Raw genomic sequence first — 26,576 nt, 5'->3', positions numbered from 1 at the left:
TAAAGAAATTCTTGGAGGATTGTCTGAAGGAATCCCTTAAAAAGCTCCTGATGCTACCTTTGGAAATTCCCAGAAAAAATCTTTATCAGTTTCTAAAGTGATTCATGAACCAAATTCCAGAAGCATTTTTCTAAAGTTTTTTTTGAGAAATTCCTTGATGAACGTCTGAGCGAATACATGAAAAAGACACCTTTTCACATCCCAGAAAAGAAAAAAAAAATATTGAGAATTTTCTGGATTTCTGGAGAAACCTTTAATAGTACTCTGAGGAAAACTCTGAAAAAATGTCTACAGGAGTTTTACACAAAAGAACTCTCGAAGTTCATGAAGAAATCCTTTAACGTATTTGTGAGGGATTCCAGGAGTAATTTCTGAAGGAATTGTATAAGAAATTCTTGTATGTTTTCCTACTAAATTTTTGAAGTAAATCATGCAGACACAAACAAATACAGAGTGTCTTAAGGGCAAAGTCTTCGGTATACCAATTCGTGTGGCCCATTAGTGATTTTCTAATGTTCTAATGAGCTCAACATATTTATGAAAAGATGGATAAATTATTAGTAGAATTCCAGGCTCAAGTGAGGTTTGAACTCACGACCCTTATTCGCCAGACAAGTGCTTTTTCAACTTAGCTACCGAGCCAATCGCGGTGCAAGTTGAGGAAAGGATTAAGCATGATCAATGAGATTTGAATTACCTTATGTCAACTAAAATTCCGTGTCAATAATTGGCTCGGTAGCTTAGTTGGAAAAGCACTTTTCTAGCGAACAAGGGTCGTGAGTTCGAACCTCACCTGAGCCTGAAATTTCAACAATAATTTATCCATCTTTTCATGTATATGTTGAGTTCATTAAAAAATCATTAAACATAGAGTGTTTTCCTAGAGAACCAACCGAAACATTAATTTTTAAGCAAGTTTTGGAAGAATACTTGGAAGAACTGGATAAGCCTCTGCAGTTATTAATGGAAGAGTTTCTTGAGTTTGGAGGAATTACTGGAAAATTTTTTGGAGAAGCTCCTGATGCAACACCGCAAAAAAAATTGAAAGAAAACCTGAAGATAGCTCTTTATAAATCCTAAGCTTTCCCTGAAGAAATACCTGGAGGAACTTTTGGAAGATCTGCTGGAAAATCCAAGAAAAAATTCCGAAAAAATATTCTGACAAATTTCTTGAGAGTTTTGCAGAAAAAAAAATTAAAAAAAACTCCTGGAGCGAGTTTTTTTTGGAAATTTGAAGAAATACATAAAAAGTACATGCACGAACTTCTGTAACAATCATTGAAGTAATTTTCTTACGAGTACCTGAAGGAATCCCAAAAATAAATTATAAAGAAATTCCCCATGGAAAGTCTCAAGATAAATATTTTGAAAAATTTCTTTTTTTTTAGAAGACCTTAAGAAATTCATTGGAAAACTATTCAATAATCTCCTGAAGATTCGCAAGAGAAATTTCCTAAGATATACATGGAAAGCACTGCATTTTAAATGGACACTACATTTCAATTTTCATTTATTTATAACGGAAAACAAAATGGTTTGAAGTTCTCCTACTGACCCATTTTTTACGTTTTTTTTTAAATTTATGCTTTGAAATTTGAATTAATTTAAAGATAATTCTAGTTCACTAACATATAGGGTTTCTTGGTAATGTTTAGACTTCTGTGATAATTTGAAAAGCCACTGAATTTTCATTTCCTAGCGATATTTCACACTAATCAAACCTTATTTGTTTACCAGTTGTGCAACCGATGACCCTGTCATTAACTCAAGGAATGTTGTGAACGTGATCCGCTGCGAAGTCGTGTGCGAAATTCGACTGTGATAATAATAAAATCGGGGCGAGTCTAAATGGGTGCAAATGTCGCAATATTTCTAGGGTTATTGAAAATGAGTTGCTTTATTTTGCGTTTAAAAATGAATAACCTTGGAGCATTTTGGATGAATCTTTGGATGAATTTGTGCTGCAATCTTTCTGGGAAAGCTTGTAAGAATCCTCTTTCTATGAACAAAATCGCAAAAATATTGATAAATCCTGACAGAATCCTTATGTGAAATTCAGGCAATTTTACTGGAGGCAATCGTAGAGAAAATTCTTAAGAAGTAAATGAGAAGAATTCTTAGAGGAATCTTAAGAAAAATTCTTGAGTTCCAGAGTCTTTGTATCCGTGTCATATTCAATAAATGTTAATAACTTTTTTGTTCTCATTTTTATTGGTGATATTATTTGATGATATGTTAAGCGTAGCAGCCTTACGCCAAAAACCATAAGCGTGTACCATATAAAAAAAGTAAAACTCATTGCACAGATTGAAGTTGTTTGTTTTTCGCAAGTGCATGATTCCAACACATCAAGTGGATACCCTTAATGCCTTTTAAGTTGCAACAAGGGTAAGAGGGCTGACTCGTCGTAAGTGCCATGTTTTAACTACTGAAGAAACTCTTCACCTACATTTATAGTTTCCCAGGAGCGCACGATCAAATGATTTCTAGTCGGCATGGTACAGCAGTATGCTGTCAATCGCATGGATCCAGAACCATATGTCTCTTCGCGTCCAGCGTGCAAACCTCGTCGTCGTCGTCGCCGGTCGTCACAATCGTCGTTGTTTGGATTTGCACAAACTTCACGCCTCGGAGGGCACGTGTTTTCTGCGCTCCTTTCTCTACTCATCAACCGAGCGGGCTCACCCACCGATGGATGATGGGCGCTTGAGCACATACTTGTTTTCATAATTAATTTAAACATGATTCATATTCATCTGTTTTTTTTTGCGGTATAAACCCTACGCGTCGCCGATTTACTCTGGCTGTTGCCACTACTGCTTTCTGACTCGATCGGGAGTCCCGCATGTGCGCTCTGAACCTAACACTTCTGACGCTGATCCCAACGAAGCTGGACTGGCAGCGACGGAACTTCCTCTTCTTCCGAGTCCAGACTGCCACCGCGCCGCTGCCGGGCACCGTTTGTCGATCAGATCGCACTCATTCGGAATTGGGGTGCTGTTCTGGGTCCGGGAGTGGCTGTCCGAGGAGTCATAAGTACGTGATTTGATAATGCATTATACATGATGTCTGAGGAGAAACCGACCAGAGCGAAACAGAACACAACCTGGTCGTCCGTCCGCCCGTCCGTCCATCCGTAGTTGTTCGGTTGGTGGAAGAATTGAAATGTACCAGTAATGAGAACAAGCAACGAAAAGTAGATCCACGAAGAGTTCAGCGTTCAGGTGAGAAGGCGAAGTGAGGAATGCGATAGTAAATCAGTAGTGTGTAGATTTTTGAAGTGTTATGAATGGCGGCACGGGGGACGTTTGGCAATGGCACGGCACGAGCGACGATGCGCACGGAAACTCGAGCAATCTTGGGTTGACTTGGAAAGGCCCCATCAACCGCGCCACAGGAAGATGGGGGGAGAACGCATTTCTCTTGCGGTCACGCCAGGCAGCAGCGGCACAGAGAGCGATTCCTACTGTTATAATTATCTCTTCTTGGTGGTTATTTTTTATGGTCAGCCATGTGAAAAATGAATTATAGCACGTGCGCCCCGTAGATGGATAGCTGGATGGATAAGGTACGAAATGGACATCTTGCCGGATCAGGGCGCACCCGGGCTGGTGCGGGGCGGAAAAGGGAAGATAGCGAACAAAAGAATTAAATTAAATTTCATAAACAATCTTGCTTGGCTGGTCTATACGCACAGCGATGAAGAAGAGGCACAATACTGCTTTTCTTTGCGGCATATGAACTTTATAGAGCACTCCGGAAATGAGCTCCATGATGAACGGACCTAGAAACCGAGCATTAAACAAAGCTGTTAGATGTTTGCCATTACTGCTCAGTGAGTAATGCAAATTTTTGCTTATTATAGCTGAAGCATGTGCGAAATATTGAAATATACAAACTGGATGCTAATGATTGATGGTTATCTTAACAAGTATAAGAGAATTGAATACAAATCAAATAAAAAAACATAAATAGGCTGTAAAATGTCTTGTTCTTATGATGAGAATACAGACTTTTCGTATGCAAAAGATCTTGGGTTCAATCCCTGGCCCGTCCCTTTCCTCCTACTTTATATATTTCTATCTAACTTCTCTCTGTTTTTTCTTTCTCTACATATACAACACATGTATATTCATAAGTACATGACCATCGCTAGAACCGGAACGGGTTGGAAAACCATTTCCTATCCAACCAACTTTCACAACACTATGTTAATCTATCACAGCTATGGCAGATTATGCACGAATACGGATTCCCGGATAAACTGATACGGTTGATCAAGGCGACGATGGATCGAGTGATGTGCGTAGTTCGAGTATCAGGGACACTCTCGAGTCCCTTCGAATCTCGCAGAGGGTTACGGCAAGGTGATGGTCTTTCGTGCTTGCTGTTCAACATTGCTTTGGAGGGTGTAATAAGAAGAGCGGGGATAAACACGAGTGGGACGATTTTCACGAAGTCCGTTCAGCTGCTTGGTTTCGCCGATGATATTGATATTATTGCTCGTAAATTTGAGACAATGGCGGAAACGTACATCCGACTAAAGAGTGAAGCCAGGCGAATCGGATTAGTCATTAATGTATGGAAGACAAAGTACATGATGGCAAAGGGCTCCAGGGAGGAATCACCGCGCCCGCCACCCCGAATTCATATCGACGGTGATGAAATCGAGGCGGTTGAAGAATTCGTGTACTTGGGCTCACTGGTGACCGACGACAACGACACCAGCAGAGAAATTCAGAGGCGCATTGTGGCAGGAAATCGTGCCTACTTTGGACTCCGCAGAACTCTACGATCGAATAAAGTTCGCCGTAACACGAAGTTAACTATCTACAAAACGTTGATTAGACCGGTCGTCCTCTATGGGCACGAAACATGGACCCTACGTGCAGAGGACCAACGCACCCTTGGAGTTTTCGAACGGAAGGTGTTGCGTACCATCTACGGCGGAGTGCAGATGGAAGACGGGACTTGGAGAAGGCGAATGAACCACGAGCTGCATCAGCTGCTGAGAGAACCAACCATCGTCCATACCGCGAAAATTGGGAGGCTACGGTGGGCGGGTCACGTCATCAGGATGTCGGATAGCAACCCGACTAAAATGGTTCTCGAGAGTCATCCGACCGGTACAAGAAGACGTGGAACGCAGCGAGCTAGGTGGGTCGACCAAGTGGAGGACGATCTGCGGACCCTACGCAGAGTGCGGAACTGGAGACAAACAGCCATGGACCGAGTGGAATGGAGGCGGCTACTATGTACAGCAGAGGCCACCCCGGCCTTAGCCTGACCGGTAAGCTGCCGGTGGACGCATAAATGTCCCATGTGCAAAAACAGACAATCGAGAAAATCGCGTCCAAAGTTCGAAAAAAGTAAATTGTCTCAACTATGAAGTATAAGTGCGGAATCGTGTTCTAACATCAACCAATTTTGAATTTGAGCACTAATTTTTGTTTTAGAGCGATTTTATAGTTCCATAGGATTTCCAAAGGAACGTGACGCTTATGCGTCCACTTTTAAGAATGTTACAAATCGGCCTTGCATTTTTTCAACAATTTTCGGAACAAACTACCAATTTTTATTTCCCCATATGATAGTACCCCATGATACATGGTCATGGGCTGCAAAATCTCAATATTGCCAAAAATGCACATGGGACAATAATGCTTCCACCGGCAGTAAGGTAAGTATGTTAATCTATCAAGGTGTCAAGGAGTTGAATTTTTGGAATGGGTTGATTTTGGATTCACTGTAAGCGAGTGATGCGAAAAGATTCCATGCAAGATTCAGATTGTGTAATTGTGTTTGATTTGATCATGTAAATGTGATAGTATGAGTGTAAGTGTTTTAGTATATTCAAACACCAACGATGGGAGTGACATAGCTTAAAACATTTTGTCACTCCATGGGCTTTTTGCTTCAGGGATGGGACCAGGGATGCCAGATGATTTTTTGAAAAATCTGTATCACTATTTTCAAAAAGCTGTATCCCATACAAAATATAGGTGAAAAATCTCATACAAAAATATAATGGCCTCTCTTGCTCAAAAATCTGTATTTCATATAAAACGAAATCTGTACGGGTGCTTAAAAATCTGTATAATACAGATAAATCTGTATATAAGGCATCCCTGGATGGGAAACAGGCATGTACACTGTGCCCTGGCTAACAAGCCTAGGCTTAAGCGCCTACCTTAATTAACCTTTCCAGCGGTACTGCACCCATTAACCCTTATGTGGCCGGCAGGGTACCCGGGTACCCAGCAACCATTTAAAATATACGGTATAGAAAAAGGCAAAAAGTTTGCCGGCCACATAACGGTTAAAAAGCCTTATCTATTGTGTCAGCCTGGGTATGTCCATCGCCAATCCGCTCCGTATGCCAAGCCTCCGTACATCACCGATGGTCTGCCTTCTGCTTTATCCAGCTGCTCGACCAGGAAGAACCGCCAGTTATTCTCTAAGGTAACTGTTGGCGCGATCACTTACCGCGCACTATGTTTTTAGGGACGACACAATTCTTCAGGCGTAGGCAGCCACAAATTTCAACACCACGGACACTCGCGACGACGAACGGTTTCTGCAACACGTGATTCACTTTCAGCGTGCTCGCTAGGGGACTTTCTTTCGTTGCGGAATTGAATATGCGAACAAGCGTATGCTTCGAGTGTCGAGTACTAACTAACTTAACTTTTATTGTATGTTCGATGATGACCGTTAGCTTCGGTCAGTGAGTGTGTAGGTTACATATGATTGTGTGGACATCGAGTAAAATTTGAATTATTGGTAACACCTTAGAGTAATTCAGTGTGTGTGTTTTACAATGTATGCTCTACGTGTATAGTTTAAGATAATTAACCTTTGACAATCCGGGTCCCACGTATGATCCCCAACACGCCGGCCGCCGTTGAAACGATTGTTTCAAAGATCTCCGACAGACGCCTTCGCTTCCGGACCGATTGGTCTATCCTCCTGATCCGCATCGGGCATTTCAACGACTGGTTCCTCGACAGGTAGCAGAAAGACTTCAGTCACTGCTCGTGTGTAGATCCCCTTCGCGGTACGAACATCGACGACCCGAACATGGCCGTCCGATCCTGGTGATACCGCTACGACACGACCCAAGTTCCATTCGAGTGGTGGAAGACTTTCTTGCTTTAGCAGGACCAGGGATCCCACCTTCACTTCGTCCCGCACACGTTGCCACTTTGAGCGCTGATGGAGCTCGCTGACGTACTCTCGTGCCCAGCGTTTCCAGAAATCCTGGACACTGCGCTTCATCTCCTGGTAACGGTTGAGCCGACCAACAGGATGTGAGGTGTAGTCGGGCTCTGGAATAGAGAACAAAGGTTCGCCCACAAGGAAGTGACCGGGAGTTAGGCTGGACAGATCCTGCGGGTGACTAGACAGTGGCGACAGAGGGCGGGAGTTCAGCATACTTTCGATTTGCGCCACTGTAGTGTTGAACTCCTCCAACGTGAAAGATCGACTGCCAAGGATTCTACGCAGGTGGTGTTTAAACGATTTGACCCCCGCTTCCCACAGGCCACCATGGTGGGGGGAACGAGGAGGGATAAAGTGGAACGTTATTCCACTCTCCAGGCAGTATCCATTCCACTGTTCTGTCGAATACTGCTGAAGGTACTGTCGACGTAGCTGCTTCAGTTCTCGATCAGCGCCGACGAATGCTGTCGAGTTGTCGCAATACAAATTCACTACGCGACCGCGACGTGCGATGAACCGCTTCACCGCATTGATACACGCGACGGACGTAAGGTCGGTGACTACCTCGAGGTGTACCGCCTTCACCACCATACAAACGAACACGGCGACGTACATTTTCACGTTTGCTCCCCTTCCAACTAACGGACGAATACCGAAGGGCCCACAGTAGTCCATACCACTATTCGCGAACACTCGTGCCGGCGTGATTCGCACAGACGGTAGAGGAGCCATGAACTGCTCCGTCGGCTTCGGGGCGCAGCGGAAGCAGGTCACACACTGCCGAACGACTTTACGAACGAGATCGCGTCCACGCAGAGGCCAGAATCTTTGCCGAATGGTAGCCAGTAGCAAGGTTGGTCCTCCATGAAGAGTCCTTAGATGGAGGGAGCGAGCGATTAGCCAAGACAGATGATGTTTGGCCGGTAGAAGAATTGGTGCTCTGGTATCCAAAGAGGCTGACAGCTTTGCCAAGCGTCCTCCTATCCGTAGGAGGCCAGTGTTGTCCAGAAACGGGTTGAGCGACTTGAACGACGATTGGAGTTTCCGGTCCTTGCTGGTCAGTCGCCGCTGAGGATTCGCCGAGAGGCAGCGAATTTCTTCTGGGAATTCTGTACTTTGGACGGAACGAATGAGCGATTTCAGTGAGTAGTCCACTTCGGACGGCTGAAGAGGACCGACTTTGCGATGATTTTGCGGACTTAGAGCGTTTCGACAGAATCGGAAGCAGTAACTAACTACCCGAAGCAACCTTCCAAGATCCGAGTATCGATGGATGATCGAGTGATCCACGTGGGTCACCGCGAAGGTAACCACCTGGCGAGCTTCCACATCACGAACTTCTTGTTCTTCACGAGTGAGTGATACGATGTCTTCAGGCCAAGTTTCGACGGCCTGAACGAGAAAGTTAGGCCCATGCCACCACAGCGAATCTTCGAGTATTTCGGACGGTAAAACTCCACGAGATATCCTGTCCGCCGGATTGGCCTTCGACGGAACATGGCGCCAGCTGTCGTGGATCGATAGTTTCTGTATTTCTGCTATTCTATTCGACACGAACACCTTCCAAACGGTAGGCGGCGATCTGAATCCAGTGTAGAACTATACTGGAATCCGACCAGAACGTCACTACTCCGGTGAATCTAGTCGTGCTTCGGACTTGATCCAGCAGCTGACATCCTAACAAAGCAGCACAGAGTTCAAGTTTCGGTGTTGTAAGTCCACGCAGTGGTGCGACTCTCGATTTGGCTATGAGAAGTTGGCTGTAGTGATCTCCAGCCCCATTCGACGAAACCACGTAGACACAGGCGCCGTAGCCGTGGTCGGAAGCATCGCAGAAGCAATGCATTGCGTAGCTGTTGAAGTCGTTCGCGAGAACTCGGCGTGGAATCTTCAGGTCTGCTAATTGCGGAATTTCTTCACGGAAACGCAGCCACCAAGCTCGTAGGTTCTCGGGAAGGTCATCATCCCAAGGAATTCCTATCGCCCACAGCTTCTGAATAAACATTTTGGCACTCATCACCACTGATCCGACCAGCCCGAGCGGGTCGAATAACTGTGCCATCTCGGAGGCCACCACTCGTTTGGAGACCTTGTTCGAGGGCGGAAGCGATGGGATTTTGAATCCAAATTCATCGGTGACGTGTGACCACAACAAACCTAGCGTTTTTATGTTTCCGGAATCGTCGATTTCAGTTTCCGGCGCGAATTCCTTCAGTTCATCCGGCAAGTGAGCCAGAATCCGAGGATCATTGGAGCTCCATTTCCTCAAGTTGAAGCCTCCAAGCTTCAGTAGTTCCGTCAGCTGTATCACTGTCTCAACAGCAGTTTCCAGGTCGTCTTCCCCTGAAAGAGCATCATCCATGTAGAATCCTTTCAGTATGACCTTTGCACCTAGCGGATATCGGTGCCCTTCATCCTCTGCCAATTGGTTAAGCACCCGTGTGGCCAGCTAAGGTGCACATGATGTCCCGTAGGTCACCGTGGTGAGCTGGTATCGCTGAAGAGGTTGGGTTGTACTTGTCCGCCACAGCACTTGCAGAAACCTGCGGTCCTGAGGATGAACCCAAATCTGGCGGAACATCTTCTCTATATCAGCTTTGAAAACAAAACGAGGGATCCGCCAGTTGAGGACGATAGCGAGAAGAGGAGGTTGCACGATCGGACCAACGAGTAGCACATCATTCAACGACAACTGGGAACTGCCCTTGCAGGTGGCGTCGAAGACAACGCGGGTTTTCGTGGTGGAGCTATCGAGGCGGAAGATGGCATGGTGTGGCAGGACGAACTGGGGAATTTCGACGCGAGGACTCAACTCCATATGGCCAAGTGCTGCGTACTCCTCCATGAACTTCACGTATTCGCTCTTAAACTCGTGGTTTGCCGCAAATTTCCGCTCTATTGCCCAGAATCGGCGTTGTGCTACCGCAAAAGAATCTCCCAGCAGTTGAATCATTTCATCCCGTATCGGAAGGCGAATCATGTAGCGACCATCACTTGTTCGACTGACTGTGCTCCGGAAATGCTCCTCACACGCTTCTTCCAACGGAGTCATCGCCTTATAACCGTCGAAGTTTTCGACCTCCCAAAAGCGCTGCAGCTTATTATCGAGACTAGTGATAGCACTGACTACACGAATCGGAGAAGTACGAGATGCTGTTGATAGCCGACCAGCGACAACGTACCCGAAAACAGTTTTCTGAAGTATCGGGAAACCAGCGCATAGATTGATCGTATGCGAGAGCATCAGGGAGTAGAACAGTTCTCCACCAACGAGAATATCGACCCCGGAGCTGATGTTGAACCTCGGGTCTGCGAGAGGGACGTTGTTGGGGAGATTCCAGTCAGAAATGTCGATGTGCTTACTTGGAAGCGTGACCGTGATTTGTGGTATAACAAGACATTCGAGAGGATAGTCTAATCCTCCGAAGCGAGACGAGATCCTGATCAATACTTTAGAGCGGATGTGGACGATTCCCTGGCCAATACCACTAACATCGATGCTGATTCTATCGCGTTTCAACTCCAGCTTGCGCGCCAGAGCTTCTGAGATGAAATTTGCTTGGGAGCAGCTATCCAGAACCCCACGAACGTAGCGTGGGTTGCCGTTGGAGTCTTTCACCTTGACAGCTACCGTTGATAGGAAAACTTCATCGCAGGGGGCACGTACGGGAACGCTTTGTGGAGCAACACAGGAGGCCACAGGAGAAGAGTGAAATTCGAGACTTCTTCCGATCGATTGCGGAGCGGACGAATCAACCGGCGACGGGGAGGGAGCAATGACGACCGAATACGAGAACGAGTTTACCGGGCCAGACGACATAGCCCCGACGGGTGGCTGTTGCGAGCGCGATGGTGGTGAGGAAAACGAGTGCGAGGCGACTGCGGACGAGTTCGACGACATTTGATGTTGAGCTGGAGGAATCACTTCACTGGCTGCCGTAGAACACGCCAGCGTTGTTTGAGACGACGACGGTTTCGCAGCCACGGCTAGTGGCGGCAGATGCAAAAGGGTGTGGTGTTTCTTGGAGCAATTTCTGCAACTTCCACTGCTGCAGTTCTTGGCGAGATGTGACCCCTTCAGGCAGTTGATGCACAATCCATTTTTCTTCACCATCTCAAAGCGTTGTTTCACCTCCATTCCGACAAACTGATCGCATTTGAAAAGAGGATGGGCGTCCTTGCAAAGCGGACACTTGTTCGTAACCTCCGTAGCAACGTGGGTGGAAATCGATTTGGGTTTCGAGGGTTTGGATTCGACCGGGTGATTGGGCGTTTGAAGCAGTTTAACAGACTGTAACACTCGCGATGTTTTTCGCACAAATTCGGTTAGTTGCTGGTACGTGGGGCGCACATTTTCCTGGCAACTGTTCTCCCACTCCTTCAGAGTAGCAGGATCCAAACGCTTACTGAGGGTTTCGACGAGCACTGTGTCCCACAAGTCAGCTGGTGTATCCAGCTTTCCCAATACTCCCACATGATGGTCGAACTCATCAACGAGTTCGTATAGCGACGACGAAGAAGCTCTCTTCACCGAAGGAATAGCGAAAAGAGCCGCGAAATGATGTTTCCGTAGTAGATTCGGATTATCATATCGCTCACAAATTGATTTCCATGCTGCAGCATAATTGTCGGAATTAACTTCGAAATTTGCGATTATGCGCGCGGCCTCGCCTGTGAGAGCCGTTTTTAGGTAGTGCATTTTCTGCACCGACGAGAGGTGAACGCTTGAATGGATCATGGACCGAAAAATGTCCCGAAAGGCTATCCATTTGGATGGATTGCCGCAAAAATCTGGAATGTGGATTTCCGGCAACCGCACAGACTGCATTGGTTGGACCGGAAGACGATTGACTGCTGAGCCGGAGGGTGGGGGATCCAGCGGCAGCTTACTAACGAGAGAAGCTTTCAGCTCGTGGTACATTGTTTGGAACTGTACCCGTTGTGCAGACATGGCTGGCTCTTCTTCGTCATCGGTATCATCACCGGTGACGCCATCTTCAATTTCTTCAATCTCGTCCTGGATGTGTGCGAATTCAGCCCACAGACGATCGAGAGTGTCGATCCTCACCTTGACTTGGTGGAATTGACCTTGCTGATATTGATCGTTGAACTTTTTGATCAACGCGGCAGAGCCCAAAATGTTCGCTCTTTGCCGCAAAAGCGTTTTCAGCTTGGCTGATTTTGCCACCACCGAACGAGAAGCACGCTTCTTCATGGTGCGTGCAGTAATAGTAGTAGTAGAAAAAGAGTCACCCACCTGGTATCGACGGTTTGAGTTACCTTAACCGTCGACTCTCACGTGTTCGTGTCGTTCCAGTCGGGTACCGGAGCCAGCAAAGCGAACGGCAAATCGCAGTGCCGAGAAGAGATGAGCGGGTCGACGAGGGGTTGTCCGCTCCAAGCCAAAATACACTGCGATGCGCGAGAACAATGCGCGCGCGATACCGCAACGTGGTCGAACGATCGACGACAATGGCTGCCTGCAAGACCTTTCTGCAACGTGGTCCCGGGTTTCGGCACCAAATCTGTTGGCGCGATCACTTACCGCGCACTATGTTTTTAGGGACGACACAATTCTTCAGGCGTAGGCAGCCACAAATTTCAACACCACGGACACTCGCGACGACGAACGGTTTCTGCAACACGTGATTCACTTTCAGCGTGCTCGCTAGGGGACTTTCTTTCGTTGCGGAATTGAATATGCGAACAAGCGTATGCTTCGAGTGTCGAGTACTAACTAACTTAACTTTTATTGTATGTTCGATGATGACCGTTAGCTTCGGTCAGTGAGTGTGTAGGTTACATATGATTGTGTGGACATCGAGTAAAATTTGAATTATTGGTAACACCTTAGAGTAATTCAGTGTGTGTGTTTTACAATGTATGTTCTACGTGTATAGTTTAAGATAATTAACCTTTGACAATCCGGGTCCCACGTATGATCCCCAACAGTAACATAGCCTTGTGTACAGGGGATGGCCAAAATGTTTGGGATAGGCAACTTTTTTTTCTCTCACTAAAATGTTCAACATGCTGTAACTTTTCATAGAGTGCATCAAAAATTCTCAAATTTTGACTGTTTTTTCACCTATTATATGTGCATTAGCGTGGGACACCAAAAGACATTTTACTCCTGTACACTTTTGAGTTCCATTCTGGTCCCATAGCAACTGTGCAAAATTTCAGCTCGATCGGAGAAACTATATTTTAGCGCCAGCCATTTTAAGTTTTCATACGATTTACTATGGGGAAAATAACTTTTTCAAAGAAAAATCGCCACAGGTTGCCCCTTAACCCCTAAAAATAAATCGATGAATGATTTCTTTTGGAAATTTTACGAGGAACCAACCCTCCGAAGGCCGCAAAGCGATCTAAGGCCTGCGGAAAAAGTTATTGACTGTAAACCGAATGGCATGCCAACGCTGTTAAACATGTAAGGAATAACAATAAATAATAAAACCTCGTCATTTTATCGATCGGGGGAGGCTTGATAACTTTTTCCACGAACGTCGCATCGGTTTGCGGTCTTCGGAGGTCTGATTCCTCATGAAGTTTTCTACAGAAATCGTCCATCAACTTGGTTTTAGGGATCTATGGGGAACTCCTAGCGATTTTTCTTTGCAGAAGTAATATTTCCCCATAGTAAATCGTATGAAAAACTAAGAATGGCGGGCGCTAAAATATAGTTTTTCCGATCGATCTGAAATTTTGTACAGTTGATATGGGACCAAAGTGGAGCTCAAAAAGTATACAGGAGTTAGAGTTTTTCCATTTTTTGTATTTTCCCATATAAACCGTGTACCAGGCATATGTGCATGATTGGTACGAATTTGAGCTCGATTGGTTAATCTTTCGCGAAGTTCGAATCGTTCTGGTAAAACACTATTTTTAAGACAAATAAATTTTGAACTCTCATATCTCGGAAACTAGTGAACCGAATTGAATGAAATTTTGAACGATTATCAACAATACATTGATACTTGATACGACGCTGTAAAATCTAATAGTTTCTTACGATGAATAAAGTTATACCGGTTTGACATTTTTTACCCATATAGAGGAAAATAAGTCAAATTTACAATATCATACACAAATTACTAAATGTGTTATTCTTCCAATCCAAATAGGCTCTCATACACCTTATTAGAGATATCTTGAGAACAGAAGCAGAAAATCTTTGAATATCAACACTAAAATTTAATGACGTTGATGTAAAAAAATTACATTTTTTTTCAAGAAAGATCCCAAAAGTTTCAATCCTTGCTAACTTTTTTCAACGTTTAAAAAGTATCTATTTTTTAATATCAGAAGAAGCATCAATGTATTGTTAATAATCGTTCAAAAGTTCATTAAATTCGGTTCATTGGTTTCCGAGATATGACAGTTCAAAAATAAGCTGTCTAAAAATAGTGTTTTACGAGAACGATTCTAGCTTCGCGAAAGATTAATCAATCGAGCTCAAAATTGTACCAATGATGCACATTAGTATGGGACAAACATCAAATTCTCGCTCCAGTCGACTTTTTAGGTCCCATTTAGGTCCCATATGAACTGTACAAAATTTCAGAGCAATCGGTGAAACTATAATTTAGCGTAAGCGCTTCAAAATTTTCATAGGTTTTACTATGGGAAAAGTTACACATTCAGACAAAAAATCCCAGAGGTCGTCCTTTGTCCCCTTAATTCAAATCGATCAATGCTTCTCGTAGAAAAATCATTTACGAAACTTTCCTTCGAAGACCGCAAAACGATTGGATGCTTGTGGAAAAAGTTATAGATTTATTACCGATAAGTGATCGAACGAACGGCTTTTTGTTTTGTTTTATTAGCAGCACTGTAGCTGCTGCCTTGGCTGCTGCTGTTTCTGGGGGTGGTGATGCCTCCCGCTACCCCATGCAACAACGGCAGCAGCAGTGCTGCTGATAAAACAAAACAAAAAGCCGTTCGTTGGATCACTAATCGGTAATAAATCAATAACTTTTTCCACAAGTATCCAATCGTTTTGCGGTCTTCGAAGGAAAGTTTCGTAAATGTTGTTTCTACAAGAATCATTGATCGATTTGAATTAAGAAGACAAAGGGCGACCTCTGGGATTTTTTGTTTGAAAGTGTAACTGTTCCCATAGTAAATCCTATGCAAACTTTGAACCGCTTGCGCTAAATTATAGTTTCACCGATTGCGCTGAAATTTTGTACAGTTCATATGGGGCCAAAATGGGATCTAAAAAGTCGACTGGAGCGAGGATTTATTTTTTTCATACAAGCGTGTCCCACACTAATGCACATATAGTAGATTAAAAAACAGTCAAAATTTGAGAATTTTTGATGCCCTCTATGAAAAGTTACAGCGTTTTGTGAGCGAAAAAAAAATTGCATGTCCCAAACATTTTGGCCACCCCCTGTATGTCTGGCCGAAGCCAGCGATACTGCACCCATTAAAAAACATTTTTTTCTTGTACCAGCATAAAAATCTATACTGTAAATCTGGTGCGATTGCCAACCTGAAGTCCGTGTTCGTCGCCGCCCAAGCAACACACATGTTATACAAGTTACGACAGCGCAAGTTTTGGTTGTATAGATGTTTATTTTACGTTATTTCAACACAATGTTAGAATTACGTAAAATAAACTTCTATATAACCAAAACTTGCGCTGTCGTAACTTTATTATAACATGTGTGTTGCTTGGGCGATGATCTACCTCTCACTACATCCAGCCGTTCGATCGCCGGTGATCTGCCCTACTTCATCCAGCTGCATGTTTTAAGAGAGTCTTTAAATATGTCAAGTATTTCCCTATTATCACTTAACTGCTGTCACCCATGTTTAATGCAACGTATGCTACCGGATCTGTTGGCAAGTGTTTCCCCCGCGAGGCTTCTTGGACACACATATCTATTGTTGACTTTCAGAACTAACATCCCACACACACACGCCGCTTTCATCAGCTCGAAACGCTTTTCCCAGCTATGTCCTGCACGAATCTGCTTCATACAACGGGCATTTGGCGGTGTTTGCGACAACTCACTACGCTGTTGATACAAACGCACTATTGCTTGAAATGGGACACTTCGAACGAAATGACTTCCGATTTCGAGTTAGGTGTAGCTCTAACATAGTAACACTCGTAACACATTCGTAACTCGTTTATTGTAATCTTTGTTATAATGTTTGTAACAAAATTATTTCGAAAATTATAAGGTTTTTTGTATTGTCGATTGATAATTTTTGTTATTTTGGTCACTCGAGAAGATTTGTAACAAAGCTTGTAACAAATTTGTTCTGAAATATATGACAGAACTTATTGTAATTTTGTTATGATTTTGCAAGTTTAGTCTAACAAAATTTGAAACAATCTTGTTATGATTATAGGGTACGAGTGCCATCATCAATCACGCACTCCCATATTCATCCTATTTGAAAACAAACGATTGCGGCACCAATTGATTCCGTTCTTTTTGTTTTCACGCGTGCTTACTTCTAACAAAAAAATACAAAAATAAGAAACAAAACAAACAGTGCTTCAATCCTTTGTTTTTCGTAGGATGAAAATGGGAGCCACATGCTTAATAAGGGAACCAATATCCTATCTCAATTTTTTTAGTTGGAACGAGTATTGTTAGAATTTTTGTAATTGTATCTACTAACGGTACATGTTTTATAACAACCGTTGTTGCAAAAATAATTGTAACAAAATAACACAACCTGTAATAATTTTGTTTTTTTTTTCATCTAGCCGGTAAGTCCTCCACCCCCTCGAAAGTTCCCCCGTCTATTGTAACACTGTTGTCTAGGATAGTCCAAGTCCTGTTGTTCGCGGTTTCTCCGGCCTGTATGTATGTACTTCACTTTTTGACACGTTCATAATCAGTCCGACCTTTGCTGCTTCATGTTTCAGCAGATCTTTGCTACTTCCATGCTATTCGCAAAACAGACAAATTGACCAGATTCCGCGAAAATCATATGCCCGGCTCGTCGTCAAACACCTTCAGTAGGTCGGTTCCAGAGGCACGTTCTCCTCTATTTAGAAAATTTGTGCAATGCTCAACACCTTCTAGTGTGATATTGATCATCAGCAGGTATGGCAGGCCACCACCTTGTCACCAGGATTCGAACGAGCTAGACAGATAGCCTAAAACCCTAACACAGTTTTTACACCATCCATCGTCGCTTTAATCAGTCTAGTGAGCTTCCCGGAGAAGCCGTTCTAGTCCTTGATTTTTCAAAGCTCAATGCGATCGATAAGCCTTTGAAGTCGGATTAGACAGACACCGTTGTGCGGTATTCTGCACACAAAATGCAAAGTGTTGAGCTCAATGATTTTCAAGGGATATTCTTGTGCCCATATCTACTGTGAACACATAAGCCCTTAGGCAAGAAAAAGATCTTGTTTCAGTGAAAATTTGTCACCCATAAGGAGAAGACCCTTTAATGTGTAATGTATACAGATGTAATTTTGACATTTTGTCCGTTCGTGAGATGTTTGTATATTAGGGAAGCTTCAGAATACGACTCCAGAAAATTGAGTTCGACGTTCATTTAATCACGCTGAGTCCAGATTTCTTTCATAGTGAAATCCATATAAAACAGTACATTCCTGAAAACATCCAGTTCGGCGAGCAGTGTGCTTCAAGTAGCAACATTAGTGGTTTTACTGCTGCAAACACTCTTAATTACGCTTCGCTGCTAAAAAGCAAACTTCCACTCTGCACACACTCCGACTGACCACGTTCCCTGCCGAGCAAACATGCGGCGCGGTTGCGACCAAATCAAATTGCCCTCCCCTGGTTGGTGATCGTCCGACCGTGGAACGGTAATTTTCTCTTCGCTGACTGACTCTAATAGGTTAGCCGTACAATACTGTTGCTCTTCTAGCCATAGCGTACAGAGCCAGCAGCAGCAGTAGCAGCATGCAGCACCCTTGGCTGACTGACTGGCTGGCTGGGGATTAGAGCTTGGTACCTACACCATTCTCTGGCGGCTGCCTGGCTGCCGCGATTCGCCAAGCTGATGTTCCCATCTGGTTCCCATACAGCAGGTGTCAATGATCGCACGGTACAGTCAGGCAGTCGTCGGTTCATCACGGCTACTCACCTCACCTCCGGCCGGCACACTGCACTGTGCCACGTGGGTGACAGGTGGGGGAATGATCGAAGAAGGGTTATGATTAATGGATTCCATGGTTATACTACAGTTTTATCTTTATGTTTTGGGATACCAATTTGAATATCATTTGGGGCATAAAGTTCGCTCACAACGATTAAAACGCAAGGCGATATGAAATGATAACTGAAACATACTGGGCAAATGTAGTAAAAAATAAAAGAAATTCGTTTAATTTGTGTGCCGAATAATTTAAAATTACACTGGTCGGCAGTGGAAAAGCTAGCCAGATGAATGAGTCATAAAAGTGGGGTTTAGTATCAGGCGAAATGACTGCAAGCTGCCAGAAGTTCGAGCATTGGTTAGTTACTGAGATGGCAACCTTACCGGCCGTGCATAATTTCAACGAGGTTGCATTGGCTGAGCCGTGATCATGATGTGAAATCGCCCTCTCAAAGCTAGAAATAGGTAACTCGTTTTGGGACGTGCGGGTTAAATATATTTTAAGGTACAGCGTGTGATCTGAATTTGCGTGGGCGTATCGGAAAAAGTTGCTGACGAGAGCTGGAGTTGCACTACCTGCGTTGCCGCGAAATGGATCCAGTGAACTAAGACAGCTTTGGAAAAATGCGCCCTACATGAAAAAAAGAACGTCGAACAAAGGTCAACAAGAAGACAATCAAGTAACACCCTCCTACGTCAGTATTCCAGAAGCCTACCTCGTCGGTAGTTCTTCCGAAAGCAGTAATTGAGCATGCAAGAATGGTTCAACAGAAGCAGAAATCGGCACATCAAGTCGCCAGTGGCGGCGCAGGAATCCCACATGACATCGAAAGGGCACTGTCGGAGATCTCTATCTCCTCGTCGCAAAAGTCAGTGGTACAGCGAGCGAAGCTACAGTTAATGCGACTGGAGGAAGAACGGCAGTTTCAACAGCAGCAGGAAGCTCGTCGACTAGCTGCAATAGCGAGCAACACGGGCGAGAAGAAATCTCGGAGTCACTGCGAGACTTCGAGTCGAATCAACGATTGGGTGCAACAAACATTAGACTAGACAGTCACGCCAGAGGAGTATGGCTGTCCACATGCAGGCTGATCAACAATCTCAGCTTGATCATCCGATTTGGTCGTACTCTGCATTGCAACCTTAATTCATTACCCACTTAAGTCACAGAGGACAAATAATGCAGATGCGTCCTTCTGGATAGCAATCTGCTAGATACTTTCCACAGTCTTGTTGCGTTCCAGGACCAGCAAGATTTGATGTCAACAGAAGAGGTGTATCGCAACATCCTACGAACTCCTTTCTTAGGTCTCCCTTGAACTCTACATCCTTCGATGGGCAAGTCCTGGCACCGGCAGCCTGTTCTACAGGTATCTATCCTCAGAATCTTTGAAGAAATGTCTCTGCCTCGCAAACGCTGTATCACGGAATGTATGACGAATTTCCGCTTTTTCGCTCGCAAGTGGCAGCCAGGCAAACAGTTCCAAGAGATCTACCTCTAATAGCTGAACTAAAATTATTTTGTTCACATTACTGTACAAATGACACATTCCACGCGTTACGTTTTGCGCGAGAATCAAACTTTTGCTTGCAAAAATGGTTGTGTTGTTAAATACATGCTAACCAGCATATCAAACGATCAGATTTGAAAAGAAGATTCAATTTCTGCTTTCTAAATGCGAATGTAACCTTTTCACTTTGAAAGAAATCAAGAAATACAGCGTTACGGGGCACCATCGCAAAAAATGGTCAATTTTGACTTAACGCCAAAGTTTCAAATAGTATTGGAATAATATAAGTAATCATCTTCATTTTGGTGCAAAAAGAATCAAAATCGACAGCAGGATCCCGAAAATATCATTCATCGAAGTTCAAAAACCACGGTGTAGAAGTGCGTGGAATATGTCAAATGCTTTTTCAATTAAAAAAGTAGCCAATGTTCAACCGGTATGAACAATGATGATTTAGAGCACTTTTCAAGCGTTTAATAAGATTTTTATCGACTTGTAGTAGTTTCTTTGAAAAAAAAGTTTAACAAGACCTTTTGCTGCTTCTCGTTAAGTTTGTGTAAAAATTAGCACATGTATCTGTATAATGTTTTATTCACAAGTCAAATAAGCGCTTTCGTTTCATCATTCTTCGACTCAGAGTACGAGATGAAAAACACGTGTTTTTTACTGAACAGCAGCTGAACTAATGTGTTGTTCAGTTGTTGATCATAATGCTCTGTGCTAATTCACCACTGATGTATACGATCACAACGATCAACGATCAATTCTGACTATACATGTCAATGGTTGCTCCTCCGTGATTGATCTGAGCTGATACCAATTGCACTGAGATCCAACTGAATTAGGGACTGGGGCATTCCACTTATTCTCGAAGTGCAATTGTAGCAGCTCATGCATTTTTGGTCAATAACGGCGCGCGCCAAGTCCTTATAGTCAGCTGGGAAGGGAAAGGAATGTTAGTGTGCTGGTTGTTGCTACTTGAGACCAGCAGCTCTGCGTCCCCACAACCAGCACGGACTGGGGCATTTGTTAGATGGAAAGGATGGGAGATCTGGAAGCCACCGTTGGGTCGGTGATGCGATCCATGGATAGGGGATATTCATAGTGTTTGTAAAGTGATGGATTGTGTAGTGATTTCTATAAAGGTCAAGCGGCACGGTTCGCTTTGGTTGCATAACTTGTAGGCGTACACTGTGCTATGGAGGTTGGAAGAAAGGGAAACGACTTTTTCAATTCGTTTCTGGTTCTAGCAATAGCTATGAACATATGAATTTGCATGAGTTGTATATGTAGAGAAGAGAGAGAGAAAAAGAAAGTATATAGAAAGATACAAAGAAGGAGGAGAGGGACGGGCCAGGGATTGAACCCATGGCTTTCTGCATACGAATCAGAAGCGGTAGCCACCACCAAGCCCGTCAGACGATCAATTCTGACTATACATGTCAATGGTTGCTCCTCCGTGATTGATCTGAACCAGTGAAGAGAATTGTCAGACAAAAGAAGCACAAAACAAGCAACAAAGAAGGCGCGACGATTACTCTTTATCCCTACTGGTAACAGATAATGACATGATCTCGAAATTTTTTGTTGCAGACAAAACGGAAGCTGAATTTGTTGCGTACTTTTCAATTCGTGAATAATCAATTATTTCAAACCCAAAGTCTAAACTGTTTGATGATAGATCTTCAGCAGAGTTGCAATGTTTACCTACTCGAAGTTACCGTTCGAAAATCGCAACGCAAGACTGAAAAATCTCTAAACTCTTGGTGTACGATGTTTATCCTATTATTTTCAAGTTGGGACAATCTTATGTCGCATTAGGTGGAATGTCGCAACAAATACAGGTTGCGACATTGTCATTATTGTTGCGCGATGGTTGAATTTTGATTCACTGATCTGAACTGATACCAATTGCACTGAGATCCAACTGAATTAGGGACTGGGGCATTCCGCTTATTCTCGAAGTGCAATTGTAGCAGCTCATGCATTTTTGGTCAATAACGGCGCCGGCCAAGTCCTTATAGTCAGCTGGGAAGGGAAAGGAATGTTAGAGTGTGCTGGTTGTCGCTACTAAAGATCGAAAGCACCTCTGCGTCCCCACAACTCGCACGGACTGCGGTATTTGTTAGACGAAAAGGGTGGGTGATCTGGGAGTTACCGTTGGGTCGGTGATGCGATCCATGGATTGGGATTAGGTGATAGATTGTGTGGTAAATATGAAGGTCAAGCGGCACAGTTCGCTTTGGTTGCATAACTTGCAGGCGTTTTATCACTGTGCTGTGGAAGTTGGAAGGATGGGAAACGATTTTTTTCAATTCGTTCCTGTTTCTAGCGATCTCTGTGAACATATGGATATACATGTGTATGTATAAAGTGTTGTAAAGTGTCTTAAATATATAGTAATAATAATAATAATGTGTACATCCCTTTCGTGACGGAGCGCAAAAAATTGAAATCTCCATACAAATGGCTCAACTTTGGCTCTCCAGAACTCTTAGATTTCCCAACAAAACAACAATTATTTTACCTCATTTGAAAGAACTACTCTTTATCTTTCGATTTCTAGCTTTGACTACCTAGACAAATCGGAAATGAGAATTATGCGACAGACAAGACTTTTTCATGTTTTACGGTTTTTGTCCACTTTTTGTTTATCATATTGTGGTAAATCTCACAGACAACGTAAACAAAAGTTTGTTTACACACAAACAAGTATAAATAATGGCTGAATTATTGAAACAGTTTACATTACATAAAACAAAGTCTGAACAGATGAAAAAATATGCGAAACTGCTACCGCTCAACAGCACAATTGTGCTGGTTCGTCACGAAAGGGATATGTAGAGAAGAGAAAGACAGAGAGAAAGTAGATAGAAAGATATAAAGTAGGAGGAAAGGGACGGGCCAGGGATTGAATCCATGACCTTCTGCATACGAATCAGAAGCTGTAGCCACTAGACCACCAAGCCCGTACAGCTACCTAATTTACCACTGCTGAATAGTCGAAGTGTGATTCATTTCATCACCTCTTAGATGGTGCAGATAGGAAAGCATGCGGCTGGCAGTCGACGGGTCTTGAGTTTTAATTTTGATTTAGGTAAATTTATGTGTACACAGCAAATAATTTTGTAATTTCCAGGCACGTAATTTCTGGCGACGTATCCATTTTTGGACGTAATTTCACTCGGTTACATCGTTTTCCAACAATTATCACACTCACCATGTACACCCTAGTTGGCACCGGAAAGTGTCAACAAACCCATTTCAGCAGATACCTAGGAGCAGTATCATATTAATCAACTATCTTCTAATTCGGTGGAATAGCCGAGAGGTAAGGAATATGCCTCACAATCAACGGATCCGTGTACGAATCCATGCCAATATTTTATTTATATATGAATCATCTATCGTTTCGGTTCTAGCGATTGCTAGACCCTCTGTCAAGCTGCGGCGGCTAATTTGCTGCGTGGAAGGGATGTAATTTGTACATCACTTTTACGACGCGACTGATGTGCAGCGATAATGGTGTGATATCACAAGATTTTTTTTGCTGTGTAGGGTATGTGTCCCATCAGTAATCTGACGCTCCCATATTCATTAAGGGCCCATATAGCCGAGCCGGGTATTCAGCATGACCATGCTGAGAGTGACGGGTTCGATTCCCGGTCGGTCCAGGATCTTTTCGTAAAGGAAATTTCCTTGATTTCCTTGGGCATAGAGTATCTTCGTGCCTGCCACACGATATACGCATGCAAAATGGTCATTGGCAGAGGAAGCTCTCAGTTAATAACTGTGGAAGTGCTCATAGAACACTAAGCTGAGAAGCAGGCTTTGTCCCAATGAGGACGTTACGCCAGTAGGAGAGGAGAGAGATATTCATCCTATTCGAAAACAAGCGATTGCGGCACCGATTGGTTCCGTTCTTTTTGTTTACATGGGTGCTCACTTCTAACAAAAAAAATACAAAAATATGCTTAATAAGGGAACCGATACCCTAGTTATTATTTCATAACAGTTGTTCATAGCATAAGCGCCAATCATAAACTCTCGTGGAAATTGTCAAATTCTGCATTTTATTTATTTTTAATCGTTTTTACTAAATCTGAATAACAGCTTTACTATATATTTGTTAAACGCTTCTAAAGACAAACAGTTCAATTGGTACACAACACTATGTTTTATAATTTCTCCAAATTTGTGTGAGCAAATCCCAAACAAAAGTTGAACCTGAAAATTATCCAAATGTTATTCAGCATCATACTGTGTGTGAGTGATTGTTAGTTGGGTTGTGAACTCGAAACCATTTGGATCACCCTAATTTCACATTATTGGAAAAAAATGTTCAGAAAATATGAAGAAACTTCCCCGAAGACAGCGTAAAGCTAAAACTGATTATTTCACGAGTGCGAAATCGTAAATTAAAGTGCGCAATTGCATCAAATCAACTCGGTAAATATCTTCAGAGTAATAATTCAGCAAAGATCGAAGAAATAGTGCGTCGATGACATCAACTTGATTTGATGCAATCGCACACTTTTATTTACATTTTCGCACTTATGAAGACTGTCCAGCGCAGTCCAGTGATGAACTAAATGCGGTATATTAACTTTGCGATTTTGCGACTTCCGCGGGTTACGGCTCTCGAGTGGGTTAGGAATTTCTGTAGGAATTACAGAAAAAAATACTGGAGGAATTTCTGGAAGAAACCCTGAAGGAGTTTCAAGCCAAATTAAAAAAAAAATAATAATGAAAAATGTCGAAAAAAAATTCAACATTGGCCTCCAATAATTCTACCGGAATATTGTTGTAGCGGTTTCGTTCCTCCTGAGATTACCGTGGGAATTTCTTTCATGAATCCAACTATTTACGTAGAAAGAGTTCATCTGGTGTTTTTTTTTTTTTTTTTTTGGGAATTTCCCTAGCAATCCCATTAGACATTTTTTTAGTAGGTCTAATTCTTCCTATTGCACCACGTTGAGAACAGCTGGCTGACGGCAATTTTAGAACGCCAGTGGGTGAAATCGAAAATCAGAGAACATTTTAGATAACGCGAATAGACGTAATGCTCATCTTCACTCTGAAAACAATTTCACTTTTCATGCTAGCAAACACACAAAACCGTGACGACTTAACCTTCTATTGCAGTGAGATGTTTTGCTCTGCCTATTAGATCCAGGTCGGAAGATAATCGGATTCATACATAATTAGTGTTCAGTAGCTTGTGTGCGTGGGATCTGCAATTGCAGCACTTTTGTTCACACTCAGGTGCATTACTGTTTCTCTGTGATGTATGGTGCATTAACCCGCAAAACCGCGATGAACATCACGCAATCATCAACAGCACTTCAGCAGGCAGGTAGGTACCCAACCCATGTATGTGCATTATCAAAAAAGAAGGTGCCATATTAGAAAGGTGGAAAGATGAAATTTTCAATTTCATTTTCACATTTTCATAATTGAGTGATGGGAAGATGCACCGGCACACGATGCTATTCTTACCGACGACGACGTGACGTTCGCCGGTGAAAAGTTTTCCCATGCTGTTACCAAGCTTATTCAACTCTATTGAATCATCCGCGCACTTGGCTCATTTGCAATTGGTTACCTGTGGGTATAGGAAAGCAAGGGTTCGAAGACAACATCGGCAACTACGCCATCGAAGCAGGTGCAAGAAGAAGCGTGATAATCGAATCAAAGCTTTGGCAAAAAGTGGCAGGAACACCAGCCGTCGTTGTAGTCGTCGCCAGGAACAGCACCAGTCTTCATCCGAAAGCGAACTTGACTGCGTCCGACCTGAGCAGAGTTCGCGGAGAATTGATCATCAAATAGAAATAGCCGCTAATCGATTCTTCACCGTATTCAATTGATCGATCGCAACGACGACAACGACTACGTCTTACGAAGTTGCGGCTGTCTTCGCAAGGTGGAGTTGAAGCACGTCGATGCGAGGAAAATCGTCATCGCGATGAGCGATGGGGGAATCGTGGAAGACATCTGATTCCGATTTGCCTGTTGTGAACCCGCTCGCCGCACTTGGTTAGTTAGCAACGAGTCCACTTAAGTAATTGAGAAGTCACCGCTGATTTGCTACGCAGGTGTTTTGCCATTAGCAAAAAAAAAAAACTAGGGGAATCGGTAGATAAGTTGTTCACAGTGGGGAGGTATAATCTACTAGTGCCATGTGCGTCAAATAGGAAGGGTTTTCAATTTGCTGCTAGTTCGAGCAGAACGGATTAATTGCGTGAAATGTAAATTTTGGATCATGTGGATTTATTATGTTCATGCTCGCCCAAATAGAAAGATGATTCATCAAACGATTACAGAGTGATTATAAACACACGGCGTAATCAGCTAAATATTATATATTATGTATTTATGTATCTGTACTTTCTTAAAATTAAATCCGGTTTGATCTAAATATCACAAGTCCAGAAGTTTGGAAATGGAACGCTTGACAAAAACTGTCATTTGATTTTGTCTACAAATATAATTAACTGTCAGTATAGACTATTTCAGAAATTATAAATACCCTTTGTTGATAATAAAATAAAATAAAATCAACTGTGATGATGATTTCTACCAACTTCTTTCAGAATATAGCATGTTCTGCTCCACATTTTTGCATTTCCTTTCAATGGTCATGATATTTTGAAGAACAGTTGAGTTCTCTAACAATTCACTTAATTCTTCAAATTCAAATTTGCACAAAGGTGTTTTTAATGAGTTCAACATTATGTATCA

The 26,576-nt window shown here is 43.2% G+C and overlaps 3 protein-coding genes and 1 non-coding gene across 4 annotated transcripts in view; all 4 read right to left on the bottom strand.

Annotated features, from left to right (window-relative positions):
- Window positions 1-26,576, bottom strand: part of LOC109408165 (uncharacterized) — a 323,758-nt gene that overhangs the window by 234,486 nt on the left and 62,696 nt on the right. The window lies entirely within an intron of this gene.
- Trnaa-ggc (transfer RNA alanine (anticodon GGC)) lies at window positions 571-642 on the bottom strand. The gene has a single exon. It is a non-coding gene; the product is annotated as a tRNA-Ala (tRNA).
- On the bottom strand, window positions 6,919-9,583 carry LOC134286624 (uncharacterized). The gene is made up of 2 exons (XM_062848264.1): window positions 8,780-9,583; window positions 6,919-8,706 (listed from the first exon to the last, which is right to left on the bottom strand). The coding sequence occupies exons 1-2, from the start codon at window positions 9,581-9,583 to the stop codon at window positions 6,919-6,921; spliced, it is 2,592 nt and encodes an 863-aa protein (XP_062704248.1).
- On the bottom strand, window positions 9,671-12,436 carry LOC134286623 (uncharacterized). The gene has a single exon (XM_062848263.1). The coding sequence runs from the start codon at window positions 12,434-12,436 to the stop codon at window positions 9,671-9,673; it is 2,766 nt and encodes a 921-aa protein (XP_062704247.1).

This window comes from Aedes albopictus, chromosome 2 (genome assembly GCF_035046485.1).
Source record: "Aedes albopictus strain Foshan chromosome 2, AalbF5, whole genome shotgun sequence".
NCBI lineage: Eukaryota > Metazoa > Arthropoda > Insecta > Diptera > Culicidae > Aedes > Aedes albopictus.
Note: the sequence above shows the minus strand (reverse complement) of the source record. Positions and strands in the feature narration are given on the sequence as shown.